Here is an 18608-nt window from a genome sequence, read left to right as displayed (position 1 = left end):
CAAGCAAAGAGTGAGAAATCAATGTGCACTGAAAGTATGAATTTTAATAAGAAAAAAGTGCTAATAAAGTTGTGCATCATTAAGCCCTCCTTTACTTCAACTCTGAATAAAGAACCGTAGATTCTTTTTGTTCCCAACTGTGGAACTGCAATTAGTATTAGCTCAGTAAAAAAAATAAAACAACAAGCAAGTTGGATTCCATTTTTGCAACAAAATGATTCTGTGCAATTCTGCTGGTTTTTGGTGCAGCTGCGGTGCATCGTGCTGCGTGTTGTCTCCTTCTCTTCCACCGTCTGAGCCAGGTTTATTTTAGGTGTTGTCGCTTTGAGATTAATGAAATCAACCAAACATCACAACTGCAGGCCATGCCTTACAGAGGACGCTAGCATTATGAGTAATTAATCTGAAAGTGCTATGATTAATCCTGCTACTTTACCCCCTGGGGCTAGACTGGATGTCTGCAGAAAAAATCCCCTCACCAATCCTCCTGAGAAAAAACATGCACATTTAGCTTTCTTAAGTCCTTAAAACGCCGTGCACGTCCTTTCATATTATGTCATTTGCAAGTTTACGGGAAACCTCCTGGCTTCTTCTTTTACTACGATATTCAAAGCTCTCCTCATAACATATATATTTATATTATAACATACAAGGAAAAGAGAGTGGCTTAGTGGATCCAAGTGAAAAAGATTTGGTTGTAATGTAAAAAATGTATGTAAAAAAAGTATCTGGACGGTGCTGCAGAAATGGAAAATCTAGGGCAGTTACGATCCCATCCAAAAACATTTTCCCCATCAAATATATATCTTTGTTTTTGCTTTTTTTGTCACACTTGAATGTGTCAGACCAAAAAATGGCCCGACAAAGATAATCTGAGTAAATACAAAATGCAGCTTCCACATGTTGATTTCATGCATTAATTGAATCAACTGTCTAAACCATCCTGGCCCTATGTAAAAATAAAAATACAGTAAAAGCCTCTTGATAAACTTTCATTTTATAGTTGAGATCATTCTCATTAGCCACACCCAGACTAATAAAAATGAACATTGAATCAATATTCTATTAAATGTAGCCGATTAGAAACGATGATACAGGCTGACTCATCTGCAAAAGCAGTTCAGTTCAATTTAGTTTATTTCTATAGCACCAATTCGCAACAAATGATTTTGCAAGGCACTTTACAAAAATATCATTTCAATTTAATCACACATCCTGTACATTCCAATTAATTAATCCTAGTTACCAAACAGGACAGTATGCTCAATTAATTCTTCAAAGTATTTAAAAAACTTTACCCAGCACTTCACTTCTCTTCACAGCAAAAAAAACCCCTCAGTACCAAGCATGCATGTAGCAACAGTGGAGAGAAAAGCTTCCCTTTAACTGGAAGAAACCTCCAGCAAACCCTGGTTCAGTGCAAGCGGCCATCTGCCAACGCTGACAGGGGCTTTGAGAAGACAGACCAGATCTAAGCAAAACATTATTCTTTGTTGTAGAATCAATTTAAGAACAAATAAAGAACCAACTCAGAGACATTTATAAGTTTAAAAGCAGTTGCAAAGGTATTTCTAAAGCTATGCCACTGCAACGTAACACAGTTAGAATTGTTATTCTCAAAAGGAAAAGACATGAAAAGGGCGTGTCTAGTCTACTAAAACACTACAACTTGAATTGAATTGTAGAAAAAATATCATGCCAACAGTGAAATATTGTTTGTTTGCCATATATGGCAAATATTTTGCCATATACTGTATGTTTGCATTTTAAAAGTGCCCCTTACAGCTGATCCATATCATACCATTCCTGGGCCTGCTCAGCCGTAGGTCCGTAAATTCAATTTACAATTTAATTTTTCTTTTCAATTGAAAATTCCATAGGATTTTCAATTCCAGCTAATTAGGGGCTGAAAATAAGGTCAGAAAACAGTGGGATTTGCTAGTTATTGTGATCCTAACTACTATTAGCAATATAAACTAATACTAAAGTATTTTTTCCTCATTTATTTTAAGAGACAAGAGTAAGTTCACAAATAGCTATTGCACAATACAATGTATAACACTGTACTAAACTTAAAATGTGCTATTCAAAAGTCAGTCACCTCCTCTTCATTCTATGTTCATGGTTGCCATGTTGAATAAAAAAACTTGTGGTGCCTCAGTAAGCCCTGACTTTCCCAGCCGTAATCCGGACTTTATCGGGTGTTCTTGTTGAATCTCCAACTCTGAACGTGGAAAATCCACCTTTAAGAGCAAAGAGGGCGCATTAAAACTCAAGGGCTTTTGGGTTTTGCTGCAGCACAATGATCTGAAGCACACCAGCAACTCAACCTCTGGATGAATCGTAAATAAAGCAATAGATAAAGATTTTAATAGATAAATATTTTTGGAGAGACCAAGTCATGGTGCAGGCTTAAATCAGACTTTGATGCTGGGTTGAAAAACCCTCAAATGTGACTCAGTTAGAATAATTCTGCAAAGAAGAGCCAGGTTGGTTAAGATAAAAATTTCTCTTATTAAATGAAATCATCAGCAGCGATTTGTATTTTCTTATGCTATCTTTTATGTTAAAATTTGTTTGATTTTTCTCAAAAATTTAAATGTGATTATTTTCTTTAAATCTGGACAACTTCACCAGAGTTTTATTTTAAATAAATGAATCAAATATGTGTTCAAATACTGCTTATCCGTACATCTCGTGTGGTCTGTCGGAAGTTCTACATGGGATGCTCAGCCTATCGAATATCCAAGGACAGCACAAGGACAGCCAGTGAGTCTCAGGCTTCTCCATCTCCCCAGACTTCCTTCATGTTGAGCAACCCTCGAGCCTATAAATTGATTAAGGACAGCTTTTCACTGCTGACAGCTCCCACCAAGATATCATCACTGCCTAGAAAGATGATCGCATGCTGGACAGCCTGACAGTCCAAGTCGCACATTATAAATCACCCCACTCTGTTCTGTTGTACTCAGACCTCACTATAATTGGAAATTACATGCTGTTTTTATACTTGTGTGTTTTCATAGTGTGAAATCCCACACAACATTAGTGGGGGTTTTTTCATAGCTATTAATGTAGTTTATCCACTAGGTAAAAAATAGCAGTAAGAAAGAAAGTGAAAAGACAAAATCCAAAACACACGTATACAATTAAAAATTTTAAAAACATAATGTGAAATTAAAATCTCACAAAAGCAAAATGAAAACATGATGACCTTTAACTAAACTCTCAAGCTAAAAGCATACACATATTTTCAAAGTAAAATTAACATGAAGCATCTCAGGATTCCTTTTTATTCTCCCGGACCAAGTAGTCAAGAAAATGACATTGCACCAGCTTACAGCATCCACCACAAATTAAATAATATCACCTTTTATTGGAGCAGAACAGATGCTTACATAAAAATTCTGTAAAATATAACCTTTAATTTGAGTATATTTATTGTGGTATAACAAATGTGTTAAATTCCACAGCTAATGGTATTCCTGCTGTAGATAGATGAACAGCATATCTTCAGATTTCTTCAGATTCATCAAAGTTGAAGCATGCACACAGAGGGATCTTTGCACGTTCTTTTTATGCTCTCTCCCACTCAGCTCCCTAATGAGCCAAATTTAGGAGTTTTTATGGAAGAACTTTGACTTTATGTCTAGTTTTGACATATTCTCAAAATATTCTCGGATAGTTTTAATTCTTAAAAACCTGGTGACCTATTATGAGTTTACAGGCATTTTTATTTAAGATCTGGTGGTATTTAAGACATCATGGTGATTTCTACTCTAACAAAGTGCTCAGGTTCTTGAGAAATGAAAAGAGGCCCTCATCATCACAAACCCTCTACCGTACACCAAAACCTAATTGACTGTTTGCGACTGTAAAGCTTAAATCTCAAATCCCACTAGATTACAACAAACATCGCATTTAAAAAAAGGTTTTGTCCTAGGAAACACTCAGTTATTCCATAAATGCCACTTTGAAGACTTTGTGTCCTCTGGTTGCCACTCTTTGTTGTCGTTCTCTGACAACGAGCCTTAGAGATTTTTTTTCATTCCTCTCCCCCCCCATGTTTGTCCTTTTTGCCAATGGAGACAAGATAAAGTTGTCCAGCCCAGTGACCAGTGTGCTGTCACATATTTTCCCTGGGAAACAAGAGGGCGTTTATTATTAATTAAAAGTTTCTAGATGCTCTGATCAACTTAAATCAAATAAAGTTTTATTTTACTAAATGTTTTTCTATTATAATTATTATATAAGAGTTGTTGGGGTGTCATTAAGTTTGCCACCATTGATTTCATTAGGAACAATTGCTCCAAGATTAGAAGTTTTTTGTCCTTTAAATAAAGGTACTCAAATTAAAGTTTGTGTTTTTCTAAATTGTTCAACATGAAATAATAGTGCTGCAGTAAAAAAATTATTTATTTCCGGGTTTTTTATGTATCTTAACCAAGGATGTATGTGGAAGTAGATTTAATGCTTATGATACATTTCAAGCTAATAAATAGAGGATTAAATACGACAGACATGAAATTGAACATACAAAAATAAAATTGTAACATAATGTAGTTAATACTGTAGTGTGACATATTACTCTTCTATAAGATAAAACAAAGTTGAACAACACACGCCACACACATTAAATAAATCACTTATTCACAGTTTTCTTATGTGACCTCATAGCTGACAATATTATATATTCCCTAAGAGATTTAAGAATAATAACATGAAAAATAGACAAGTAAAAAAAAATAGAATAAGCCCCTAAATAAATAAAAAAACTGCTGACTTTAACAGTTGTTAGAAAACAGTAATAATGTGCCACACTACAGTATTAAAAAAATATTACAAAAAAATATTCACATTAAAGAATGGACAAAATATAATTTACACAAACAACTTATGAACTTTTGTTGACATTTTTATTTTGCGTTGTCAAATTTCTTTCACTGTTTTGTGTTTTTGTTTTTGCATGCGCCAGGTCAATGCAATTACTCTTTTCCTTTCCTTTTTCAAATTGTATGCTCATAATGATGCATAAGTAAACATAGTTTTATAAAATTATCCAATGACGTTACACTCATATGTAAAGTAATTGGAGTTTCCTTATCTGTGTGCGAGGGATCATTCCACTGTTTATATCTCTGTAAATGTCCTCATCTAAATTATAGAAAATTCATATGTACTGACAAGGACCTCCACATCGTGATACCACAACCTCCAAACTCCACTGTTGCTTTGATATTTAAGGGTTGCTATGTTCATTGGCTTGTCCGGATGTAAATTATAAACAAGTTTAAGCCTCTTTTTTTTTCCTGCAGTGGAATCTTGTGAGCAGACAGAGGAAATTGCATTACTTGATGTTTTGATGGTCGAATGGTGGTTCGATGGATCTGCTAAAGTCTTTCTGCGACTGTAAATGAGCCAACGCTTCTGGTTATTTTTTCCACTAAAATATTGTGGGGTGTAGCTTTTCTCGGCTGGTTTACGGTGAACTAATGTTTTCATTGACAGAATATGGCCCCAGTGATGCTTTCTGAAATTTTCAGAAGTAGAGATGCATCTGTGACCACTGCCATCATTTTCTTCCTCAGGTGAAAGGTTGTGAATGTCTTGGGAGAGCGCTGTACTGATAGCTATCACAAGATGCTTCTTGTGTGACACCCTGGAAATGAGAAACTGCTATACTAGCCACAATTTTGATTAAATCAGCTTATTTGAAGGGTTTGTGCTTCAACTATTGACAGATTCCACTTGGTTTCTCTGCCTTTTTATACCTTCATATGTTCAATAATTTATTGCCTTTGCAATTCTACTTTAATACACACAACCTAATTTATGAGATAACTTTTTACGGTGTCTTTTTTGCGCGTGGATTTCTTGGGTTGTTACCAATTATTGAAGCCATAAAACAACAACAACCTATAATTTACTTGCAACAGGCTATTTGTAGATTATAGAAAATTGCTTTAAATCAGTAGTTCACAAAGCAGGCATAAATGTCCCAACTGATGCATGATTGCTACAAAAAAAGACCAAAACCGCAAAGATGCAGAATAGCAAAAGGGAAAATGACCTGACATACAAGTCCATAATGTTTTCTTTTATTGTGCACTGCAAAACTTGAGCAGACCTGTTATAAGGAGAGTGAAATGTGCATCTGTGCAGGTATTGCCGATGAGGTGTCTGTATGTTTTGTCACCAAAGAGACATTTGCCATAAACTAATCTTCATGTTATAAACAGGCAGTGTCTGTTTGGGAGAGCTGACACGCATTACGATTTACTGAAAAGTACAAAGAGAAGGGAACACATAAAGGATTTAAATCTCCTTCTGACTCAGATGGGAAAACGAAAGCAGATCCACAGCCTCTATCGGTTTATTTATGTCCACAATATCCGCGGATGAATGTCTGAACGCCGTTCAGCCACTTGTGATTTCACAGCGTCGTGCGCGTATCTCTCCTCAGTTCCTTTAGTTCAATCAGCCTCGCTCCGCCACACGCAGCACTCCCTCCCTCTCTTGAGTAATGGCCTGTGTCGGCTTCTTGTCACCGTGAGAGGTGGTGCTGCATGGCTCGCCTCTGTCCTCCTGTTTCCATGCCTGTCCTTTCAACCGACCAGGCAATCCCGGCTGATATCTCTATCGACCGTGATTCACTTGATACAGCTGCAGCCTCCCTCTCCCGATGTCTTCCTCCCCTTGTGTTTCTCCTCTTCTCCCTTCGCTCCTGTCCCTACCTTCTTCTCATAACGTCTCCATTGTGCCAGAGCGCCACATATTTTTCCTGTGAGCAGCTCAGGCATGGCCGGAGAGCCCCTGACCCCACGGATCGGTCGTGGCTGTGAATGAGTTCAGCATGGTTAAGCAGCATGAGAGCTCCTGAGCAAACAAGAGAGGTGACTGGTATACAGATGTAGGAGGAGGGATTGTGAGCAAATAGATTGGGAGCATGGCGATGCTCTCCTGCGAAGAGACAGGTCTTCGATTGGATTTTGATGCAGCTCTTCTTGATTTCTTCTAGACAGATTACACCGCCCAACCTCTGACTTCCTCCGTCCTGCTTTGTTTTCGGCATGCGTTCTCGTTCCCCTCTCCTCTCTACCTGTTGTAGCGTTGGGGTCTTTATGCTGCTTGTATCCCCCTGTGTTCCCTGTGCAACAGCTCTGACAGCTCACCTAAATCAAGCTCCTCCTCTGCAGTATGATTCCTACGTGTTACTGCCAGGACCTGCAAGCCAGCGCGCTGCGAATTCTCTAGCATGTATTTATTCACACAACCCATTTACTTGCCTCACTATTTCCCGGAGTGTTTGCCTGTTCTCTCTTTCGCCGTCTCTTCCTGAGTCGCCCTCCCTTCCTTCCTCCCTCCCTCCCTTCCTCTCTGCCGCTGTCCCTCACTCACCCACCCTCACCCTCCTCGCTCATTTGCTCACAGACTCTTCCTCAGACGCACACACACACACAAACATACACAGAGGCACATGCTGTGCCTCGCTGGATCAGAGCACCCTGACTACAGTGTGCCTTCAGAAGAGCTCCTTTAGCTCGCCTCCAGTCCAAGGCGAGGATATCGTCCTCACCGGGAATCTGGGCTTGTCCTGGAATCTCAGTCATTCCTGGGATTTATCACAGTCTTTCATTTTAATTAGCATAAACCTTTCTGCAGCGAGTCGAGCATCACCTGCCCTCCTCCGGAGACCAGACGCCGCCACTTGAATGTCCTCCACCAGAAGCTAGCGGATCTGGACAAGGTAACCGGAGAGGATAAAGGGAAGAAACGAAGGAGGGGGGGGGGGGAGGAAAGGAGCAGCAGCGGCAGCGAGGGGAATGCAGCAGTAGTCGTTGCTGCATGAGTCTGAGCAGGTGGAGCGTGAGAGATGGAGCCTACGTCCGTCTGAAGCTGCTGTAGCTGCATTCTGATGGATCTCTGAGCACGACAGAGGTTGCGGTTCGCCAGATCTGCGGCGCCACTGAGAGGAGGACTGGGGGGAAGAGGAGCTGCTGACAAATTATTTATTTATTTTTCTGGATTTTCTTCTTTACCGCGCTGCTGCAGATACTGCTCCCCGGCTTTCTAACCTCCCCCCCACCCCCTCCTCCTCCCTGTCTCTATTCTTTTTTCTTTTTTGTTTCATTCCCCGGTTAAAGGGAACAAAAGCACTGGCTCCAGCGTCATCCTCCGTAGCTGCACCCCTCGTATTTTTATCTGCTCGAGATTTATTTATTTATTTATTTATTTCCTTAATGAAATGATTCATTTTCCCACGGAAACGTGTTTCATCTTTTACTGCGGTGGAGGGGCTCTCTTCTTCTTAGTGGGCAGGCTCAGCTGCCCTCAAGCTCTACCTGTGGGCGATGGAGGCTCTTATCAGAATTCTTATCACACGAGTCTCTGCCCTGCCAGCATTCATGCCTAAATATAATGACTGGACAACATGGCTGTTGGACTGAACCCCAAGCTTTGTTTGGATCTGCATCTTCCTGCATGCTGGAGCTCAGTTTTGGAAGAATGTTCTCGAGGAAGCTTTCCAGATAGATTTTGAAATTTTGTGGGGGTTTTATCTTGTTTTAGTAAACACCTTTGCGTGTGGCTCTGGGTTTGGATTGTTTCTTTTGAATTCTCTTTTTTTTTCTTCTTTTTGGTGCAAATCTAAAGGATATTTTTCTACCAGAGTCCAGGCCAAAACAAAGAGACTAATCCAGCAAGGGATCCTGAAAAGAAATGGATCCAGCCTCTCAGTGAGATGCCCTGCTGTCTTCAGGCTGAACGATCAGAGGCCAGAGCCCGGCCCCGTTGTCTCTCCTGGGCCTTCGTGGAATCAGCACACATGGGTAGACTTTTTGCAGCCACCCCCGTGCTCGGACACAGGAGCAGCTGGTCCCAGTTCAGTCTCAGCATGGGTCTGAGTTATTGTTCGAGGCAAATACTCTGGTTCACCTTGATTACTTTGCTCCCAATCCAGACCGGTACGGCGCGAGTTTCTTCGAGTTTGAGCACCACCCACCATGTCCACCACTTCCACAATAAGCATGGTACCGTCCCCATTGCGATCAACAGGATGCCTTTTCTTACGAGAGCGGGGCATGGTAAGACATTTCCCCTCCAGCTTCCTGTTTCTTGTATCCTTTGGTTCTGACAGTGCAGATTGGTAGAAATGATAAGAATTAGTTATTCCACGCGTAGTGTGTACTGGTGGTAACATTGGTGGCTTTCTTGTGACGTGCATTGAAAGGATGAGTGTTTCACCAACTGTGTATGTGCTTCAGCCTCTGTGCACCATGAAATATCTTATGTCTCTGTTAGAATCAGTGGCGTTTGCTGTTTCACATGCTTACAGCATCAGAGTACGAACACACACCAGCAGTGGGATGAATCATCATTGCGAGGTTTTTTACTCCTTTTTCAGTGACATATCTGATGTTTGAGCAGCACAAAGCACTGATCTATTAATTAGGATGTTTTGTGGCAGTGGTGTTCAGAATATTTCAATTAGTTTACAGTTGGATCTCAGTCAGTCAGAATAGATCGAAACGTCATTTAGTATAACTTATTAATTTAGTTCAGTAATTCAAATTCAAGTGAAACTTATTATTTACATTAACGTCACACAAAGTGGTATGCTTCAGCACTTTAGTTTATCATAAAACTATAATATTACATTACAGCAATAAAAGATGCTTTTTATTACATAAAAGTTATTGAAAGATTCATTTACACCCTAAACTTTAAAGGATATTTCTTAAGAATCTGGCTTTTCACATCCTGCCACATTTAAGTACATTAGTGGAAAGTTAGGTGGAAGAAAAAAGTGTGGTAGAAAAGCAGGGTCAGGTACTGGGGATATCTACTGGCTTGAGAGGATTTTGAAGCAAAGGCCGTTCAAACTTTAATATCTTTACGGCCCTCCATGCACAGGACAGACGGACAGGACAACTGTTGCATGTCAACCCAGAACCATCAGATTCTGGATTGACAGAACTAGGGTTCAGAAAAATATGGCCTTGACTAAGAAAAAAAGGAACCGTATTTTTGCTCAGTAGTCCAAATTCCTCCTTTCAGATGACAGTAAATTTTGCAATTCCCTTTGGAATAAAAGTCCCAGAGTATTGAGGAAGTTGCCTGAGGTAAAATGTGAATCATCACAGTCAGTGAGGATTTGGACTCCCATGTCTTCTGATGGTGTTAACTTATTTTACCAACTCCAAAGTCAGTGCAGCATCTGCAAAATCTTTTAAGTGACTGATAGACTTGGCAGCTTCCAAAATTACCAGTACCTTGTTTAATGACCCCAGTATGTCTGTGGTGGACTGACCAGCACATCCCCTTGACCTAAGCTCAAAGAGAAGCTATACTGTCAAGAGGTAGTGAGAGAAGAAGAGCCAGAAATGCAGATGACTGCTGTTAAATCAACTTTGGCTTCTTTAAGCCCTCAGCAGAATGACAGGCTGATTGCCTCCATGCAATGCTGCATTGATGCAGTAATTCAGGCAAAAAGTGGCCACATTAAGTACTGAGTGCATATACTATCTAGTGGCTGGACAGACCTTCCAACAGGCTTACATTTCTTTAATAAAAAAGCTTTTTAAATTAGAGCTTATGGGTTATTCTAATTTTCTGATCTAAATGAATTTTAGGTTTTCATTATGTGTAAGCCATGAGCAAATGTTTTTCATATATCACTGTGCATACTAAATCCATTTTTGAACTAAAATATTGAAATACATTAACTGAGAGGCACCTGTGGTGTCATTGCTTTTATAGGCTTAATATCCTGGTGTTGGAACATTTAATAAAACTTGAAATAATGCTCAATATTTGAGTCCTTCTTCTTACCAAACTTCATTTTGTATTTAATTTTTAAAAATTCATGCTACGATTGGTTGGGGAATGTGAAGTATCAACCTATCCCGGAGAATCTACATCAAATTTGTTACGCTACTCAAAATGGCTCGATCAAAGCACTGACACAAGTCGTTTCTCTCTTTCATATCTCAGTTTGAAAAATCAGTCCTAAGACTCACTTTTATGTTCTATAAAAAGAGGCCCAATGGATTTGTGATGTTTTTTTTTTTCCACCGCAGCAGTTTTGTCAGTTTCAAAAAGGGCCCAAAAAAGAATGTGATGAATTACATCGACGCTGTTACAGCCGTATCATTCTGGGCCAGACTTTTACAGGCACAGCAAAGCCTCTGATTAAACAAGACCATAAAATACTCTTCAAAGAACTCACTGATATATTTTCAATTACCTGTATTGCAGATTTTCAGCTGTGAATTATTATGAAGTATGTGCTTCAGAGCAAGAAATTCAATTTCCTTTGACATAAGTGATACAGACAGCGCTTATGATTTACAAGTCGTGTACACAAAGCTCTATTGCTCTGTGTGGAGTACATTTTCTGATTTTGTTCAACATTTGTTGGTGCTGTAATTACTATAGTGAGCCAAATTACAACGTTTACAGAAGCACAACGGATTTAAAAAGCAAAATTATCTTTGAATTTAACAGTCACAAATCTCTCGTGCTTTTTTGTAAGTCTTCTTATAAGTCAGGAAGATACATGTATTCATTTCTTTAAGGTGTTTATTTTAGGGTTATATTTATGAAATAAATCTACACTATGAATACATAAGCCCACACTTGCATCCCAACCTCAATAAATTAAATAACTGCAAGCAAAAAGGCCCTTTTGACGTCAATAGATTCACCCTCATTACAAATGCAGTTCCAGCAACACAAACATACAGCTCTGAAAAAAATTAAGAGCCCACTGCACTGAACTCAGTTGAAAACCTCCTGGTTTATTCCACCAACTTGATTTCTGAACTCTTCCTGAGTTACATTAGTATTGTTGTTTTTAAACAAATATGAACTTGTTTTCTTTGCATTATTTGAGGTCTGAAAGCACTGCGTCTTTTTCGTTATTTTGACCATTTCTCGTTTTCTGCAAATAAATAATATTTGCTTGAAATTTTGGAGATGTGTTGTAAAGAGTTCATAGAATAGGAAAACGCTGTTTATGTTACTCAAACATATACCTATAAAGAGTAAAATCAGAGAAACCGATCATTTTAAACGGTCTCTTAGTTTTTTCCAGAGCTGTATGTATTTGGCCATTTCCAGTCAAAAGAGACAAAAGGAAATTTGACACATTTGCATCACATTGCCACAGTCAACAACAGAAAATCTCATGTATTCTTAATTCAATTTAGCTTAAAGTCATATCCTTCTAGCTTGTACTCAGTTTTTCTTTGTCACGTTTTACAACCTCAAACTTTAATGCTTCATTAGTTTTTATTGTGATAGGCCATGGCAGATGCTTTAAACATTTTAAAAGTAAGAATCTTGAAAGTATGGCATATACTTGTAGTCATCCCCCTTTACTCTCACACCTAATTCCACAAAATGTCCATCTGTTTGCAACTTAGCCTTAGTATAAATCGAGCTGTTCTGTGAAGGCGTCAGAGGCTTGTTAGATGATATTAGTGAACAAACCGCACCATGAAGATGAAGGAACACATCAAACAGCTCGGGAGAAAGTTCTAGATACGCTTATAGCCCAGTTGGCAATAAAAACAAATATCCCAAGCTTTGACCATGTCGTGGAGCTCTGTTCAACACATTATCTTAAAATAGAAACAGCGTGGTGCAACTAAGATTCACAGTTCAGGTGGGAACTACAGCTCTCATCTTTATGAAAGAAAAATAACATGAGAAAGAATCCGTTTTTGAAAGAAACTTACAAGAAGTCCCATTTGAAGGTGTCACAGTTAACATGTTAAAGAATGTGAACTGTTCAGATGAGGTCAAAACTGAACTTGTTTTTTTAAATGAACACTACACATCCCTAACATAAACCATCCCTAACATGAAACATGGCAATGGTGATGGTAATGCTGGTCAGAGTTTGTGGGAAGCTAAAATGGGCCAAGTATAGAATAATTCTGGATGAAATTCTGCAAAATAATTAAGACTAGGGTGGAGGTCTTCCTTCCAGCAGGATAACAGCCATAAAGGTAAAGTTAGAGCTGTAGCTGCTTAGATCAAAGCATGTTCAGCTGTTAAATTAGTTCAGTAACTCCAGATCTAAATTCATTAGTGGCAAGAATGTTGCTGTTCAGACACACTCCACTCAATCTTTCTAAGCTTAAACTATTTTGTTTCCCACAAACATTGACTGCACTGTGTGTGTCTATCACATTGAACAATCAAAAGCATTGAAGTCTGTAGTCATAGTGTGACAAATTTCAATATCTTTGCAAGGCCAGTTTGGTCCAAATTCAAGCAAATCCTACACTGGGAGGATTCTGGACGAATTGTACTTTAGAGTCTCATTTTATCTAAAATGCAATTCAATCAAACTGAGTGGATCAGGAAATGCCAAATGGCAAAAAGTCTGAAGAAATTACGTTGAGTCAGTTGGCTCTGCAGCAAGACTCAAAAGGCATGATGTGATAGTTGAGAGGGAACAAGTGCGAATCTCAAAATGTCTAAAGATTTGTTTGATCAAAACACAATATTTAGATTTTTTTTTTTTTTGGTGTACCCTGATTTTCATACTTAAGCCTGTCAACCAAGCCAGTTAGCTTATTAGCTGGTAGCATTATTTTTATTTGGACATCTCTTTTGTTTCTATCCAAATCAAACCTTTGTATGTTTTTCCCTTTGTTATGCAAAGGGAAAAATCTCCGTCCATGTAGCAGTCTGATGCTGTGACTGCTTGATGCATGCACTCGGTTTATTTGCATAGGCTGCAGCATGCCTGAGCTGGTTGTTAGCACAGAAGTATAAATCAAGTTCCGGACTCCTGGAAATGGATGTGAGTCATTGTGATGCCCTCCGTCATGGATACACAACTGTATAAGTGTGCATGAGTGTTTCAAGGCTGGCCAAAGATTTCTGAGCGCCCCTGGGCAACTCTCTATTAATAGCTCACCTCCCCTGCTGCAGCGCCTCTCATTCCTCATCTAAAACAGAGGTTACTGCATGGATTGTTACATTATTCCAATATCAGGACTGCAGACAGTTCATCAAAAAACACATGAAAGAATAATGTCAACTATTCAGACACGTTTCACATAATTAAATGAAACTTCAACTGCTTTGCACAAGTTCAAATAAATGACTGAACTTATAAACATTAAACACACAAATTTATGTTAAGCTAAGAAACTAAAATAAGTCTTGGCAACTACTGTATAATAAGGTGTTATATTTAGTATACAGCTAGGGAATCGCAGTCACAACTGATGAATGCTGAAATATGAACACAAGAATTGAAACTCTGAAACTAGAATATAAAACATTAGCAAAATGTAAATTATCAAATCTAAAAAAAAATGTCACTGAAACTAAAATAAAATTATAAATAACACTAGGGTATCATGGTTGAAATGGAAAAATAATTGCATTAAGCAAATAAGTGAAAGGAAGCGAAATAAAGAAGATAAAAACCACGACGGCACGGCTAAAGTGACTGAAATCCAGGCTAAAAATATTTATTTTTAAGGAAAGTTGTTGCAAAGGCAATGGTTGTAATAAATAAATAATTGACTGCAAAGATTTCTAGATGTTCAATAAATGCATCATATGTGTTTTGTTTATTATACTGTTTTATGCTTTAATCTTTTATTTTTTTAAACAATTTCGTTCTTTACACTCAAAAGAAATCAAGTAACTCTGAAAAAAATACTCCAAAAAAGTTTTTTCATAATTGTCCCACATAAAAGTAATGTAATAATACATTAAACATGTAATAATTAGCTGGCCAGAAATAGGATTGGCAACTCTTTGCTCAATTGTTTCAGATTGCTGAGCAGCAGTCCAAATATGGAAAAATCGCAATAAAATTCCTCAATAAACAAATACATCAAAACAAAGCCCTGCCAACTTTCTTGGTTCTGCTTTGAAATTTCCCTCTTAATCTTCCCATCAGTGTATAAGACATGCTTCAGTTGGTGTGAATAAGAATTTAGTGAGAGAAACCTTTTTTTTCTTCCACTGTGTACATGATACGAAATTAAAATCTTGTAATTTGCATACAGATCAGACAATCAGATTTCTATTTAAAGCTTACAGTCTTAAATCCCACATCATATTTCAAATATTAGGTTTGCAGCTAATATTGACTTAAACAATTCATATTTCAGAATTAATCTGCCCATAATAAAGTAAAGAGCCATATCTGTACAAGTTAGAAAAGGCCTATCAGAGAAATCCTTCGGTGTGTCTGGTTTCACAAAGATAGTGATGCTTCAGCGCACATTTTACTCTGTACTTGTGTTGCACCGCAACGCTAAGGGAGAGTCAGCCACCACCATGACCACAGAACCAAAGAACTTGTATTCTCTCAACTGGATTATAAAAAAAGCTTGCACTGTTGCTGACCCCTCATCACAAGCCCAACACACCAGCCCGATCAACACACTCATGAAAAATCTGCTGCACTTCATTCTCCAGGGCCTCGGTGTTAGTGTTAGGGCTGTCTGGCTGTGGCAAAGCAAAGAGCAACTAATGCCTCCAGAGAGACGTCTGAAAGGGGGAAGGAGGGGGGAGCATCTTTCGAAGGATGTATCCGTTGAGCCTGATTCAAAAATTGAATTTAACAGAGGACAGGTTGTCCTTAGATCAATGCATTAGTGCTGGGAAATGTTTTTCTACGGGGCTCTCTCCAGTAATGTGTGGAGCAATGTTTATTTTATCTCAAAAATTGGAGAACAAAGGGCCATGGGCATCATTGAGTCAGTTCAAGAGGGCTCAAATTCCCCCCCCACGCCCCCCGGGTAACAAACTGCATTACCTCATGAGTGATGGTGACTGGCTTAAATACACATTTTCACTGACCTTCATAAAAACAAACAACAGCAAAAACCCGCCAGCATCTGTAAATTTTGGTTAAGTATTAGAATTAAATCCGTATTTACAGGTGCAATAATTAGAATATGTTTGAAGAGTTCATTTGTTTTAGTGGTGGAATTCAAAAATTGATGCTGATATGTTTATGCAATCATTACATGAAAAGTGATAAATTTCAGGCATCTTTTTCAGTTGACTTCAATTAATATGGCTTACAGCTAATGAAAACTCTAAATTGGGTTTCTCAGAAATAAATATTGCATAAAACAGATTTTTAAAAAGGTGTTTGAGAACAAAACTGCTGGCCTTCTGAATGGTATTATGGTTTTTCTTAGGAAGAGTTTGTCTATATTCTCTTTAAAATATAGATTTTCGATGGGTTATGATCAGGCAAATTTGCTTCACAATCCAGACTCAGTGTGTCATTGACACGAGTATTCGTACCTTTGGCAATGTGGAGAGGTCAACTCAACATTCCCATTAAGATTGAAAGTAGAAGGAAACAGGAAGTGCTTTAAAATGTCCTATTATATGGCTATGCTAACATTGGATTTGATAAGCACAGTAGACCAACACCATGGTACCCCAACTCATCACTGACTGTGGAAACTTCTCACTGAACCTCAAACAACTTGGATCTTTTGCCTCTCTACTCTCCTCCAAGCCTCTGAGAACTTGATTTCCAAAAACTGACTTTCATGTGTGAAGAGGACTCGTTACCACTGAGCAACAGTCCAGTCTAATTTCTCATTAGCTCAAGTAGGACCATTCTGACATTGTCTCTTAATCACAATCCTCTCAAGGCTGCAGTTTGAGCACCTTTTCTACTGCCACACCTTTTCCTTCCACTTGATTTTCCTTTTTACATTCTTGCTTTGAACTGCCATATTCTTCACAAATAAAATGTTATGACTCTTGGAGGATATCATTGAATGTCTGGCTGAGTTTCGAGACATCAGTTTTTCCTTAGATTGTGTAGAAGATACTATAACATTTTCATACATGAAATCCTTTCTTATTGGTATTTTGCAAAATAAAAAAGAATAATAAAAATGAATAATAAGAATACCGATGAAGGAAAAGCTGTTGAAGGTTTACAGGTGCAGTGTTTTAGCAAACAATCAAGCACACCACTGCACAAGTGCGGCAAACCAAAACAAGCTAAATGTAAACACAAACTGACAAGGCTTTAGTTTTCATTGTCTATTTGTAGTTTCACACAGCTGATGCCTTTTCAAAATTACTATCACTGTTTATGACAGTCATAAAGATGAGATCTTTCAGAAAACTGCCAATTGAAATCTAACAAGGTCGTAGAAAAACATATAAAAAGGCATAAGCAGTCAAACATTTGTTTTACTGCTTCTGGTTAATCAATGAAAACTGTTTTTTTTTCCTCCTTTTTTTATTTTTGAACGAGTCCAGTAAGAAGCAGAACCATCTGTACTGTTCTAGATATTTGTGGCAGCTGGTAAAACACCGGTCTAGTTTTCTAATCTTGCCTGTAATGTTTTGGACTTGAACAAGCAGTCGGATTTTACAGTGAGCATCAGCAGCATTTTAGAGGAATCCATGGTGATCTTTAGAAAGCGACGCAGACAGATGTGCTATATATGTTTTTGCTGTCATGATGGATAACTTGTTACAACCAGTTTGGACAAGAAGATAATAAACCCTTTTATACAAATTTTATGAGATTAAATAAGATATATTGTTGATTTGTAAATTTTAAAAAATAATGGCAGATAAAATAACGAGGTGATCATGTAGAAGAGAACATCTTTAATATTTATTTTAGGTCCCTTTTGAATCTTTTGAAACCCTGAACATCCCTGATAAAGCAATCTGTCTTTATGATGTCAGACAGATGAAGTTTTTTCACAGTAGATCTGCACAAATAATGAGCATACCGTGTCTCATACATGTCAGGATCTTAAAATCAAGTTTGTTCTTGATTGTATTAACATTCTCATCCAAATCGTAATGTAATATGTAGTGACGTCTTAGCTTAGAGACACAACAGGTACAGCTAAGGATAACAGTAAACAATCCTGTAGCTAAGAAACATGGGGATATAATAATTTAAAATGTATAAAATGATTGGAGAGTATGAAAGATATATTTCCACAAAGCACAACAAACTTTCATGTGCACCTGAGATTCTGGTATTTTTAAGTTTGCAAAACAGAAGTGTGTCTTTGGTTGCGTCTTTGCATCTTCTGGTTTCTGTTTTGCTTTATGAAATATTTCTTTTCTCATTTTCCTGAGTCAAATATTGTTTGTTTTTAATGTTTGGGACTTCACAGAAAATGTACACAGCATTAAAGACATAGCAAAATGATTTTTTATTTTTTTCAAGCATGGTTTTTTGGGGGGGGTTACATTATCTGAATCACAAGTTCTTAACAGTCACAGTTTCTAAGAAATCAAGGTATGAATAACTTTTCCAAGAATATTGCCAGCATTTTATTATTTTCTTAAGTGGAGCTCAATTTTTAGGATATTTCTTTTTTCCAGAAATCTCTGTGAATCATTTCAGTCTTTCTGAGCCACCATCATCTTACCCAGCAAGTCGCACAGCATGAGGGACATTCAGGGTTTGATGGTGTATATTACACTAAGCCACGGCCTTTTTTAAAACCTGACCTCGAAGATTTGGTGGCCAGAACCAACAAGAGAAAACAAAAGAAGTACATGTCACTAGAACAATTTAGAAACTCAGGACTGGACTGATACATTGTTATATTTTATCAAAA

The 18608-nt window shown here is 37.9% G+C and overlaps 1 protein-coding gene across 8 annotated transcripts in view; it reads left to right on the top strand.

Moving 5' to 3' along the window:
- LOC102229945 (neurexin-2-like) overlaps positions 1–18608 on the top strand; it is a 167429-nt gene that overhangs the window by 120042 nt on the left and 28779 nt on the right. Inside the window, exon 1 of one of the 8 annotated variants that reach the window (XM_014471328.2) lies at positions 7424–9083. The exons of the other annotated variants lie outside the window; for them this stretch is intronic. Within the exon in view, the coding sequence (XP_014326814.1) occupies positions 8741–9083 (343 nt within the window). The 5' untranslated portion in view covers positions 7424–8740. Of the gene's footprint in view, positions 1–7423; positions 9084–18608 lie in introns of those variants that run through there. 8 annotated transcript variants of the gene reach the window in all.

Source organism: Xiphophorus maculatus, chromosome 11, assembly GCF_002775205.1.
Source record: "Xiphophorus maculatus strain JP 163 A chromosome 11, X_maculatus-5.0-male, whole genome shotgun sequence".
Taxonomy (NCBI): Eukaryota; Metazoa; Chordata; class Actinopteri; order Cyprinodontiformes; family Poeciliidae; genus Xiphophorus; species Xiphophorus maculatus.
Note: the sequence above shows the minus strand (reverse complement) of the source record. Positions and strands in the feature narration are given on the sequence as shown.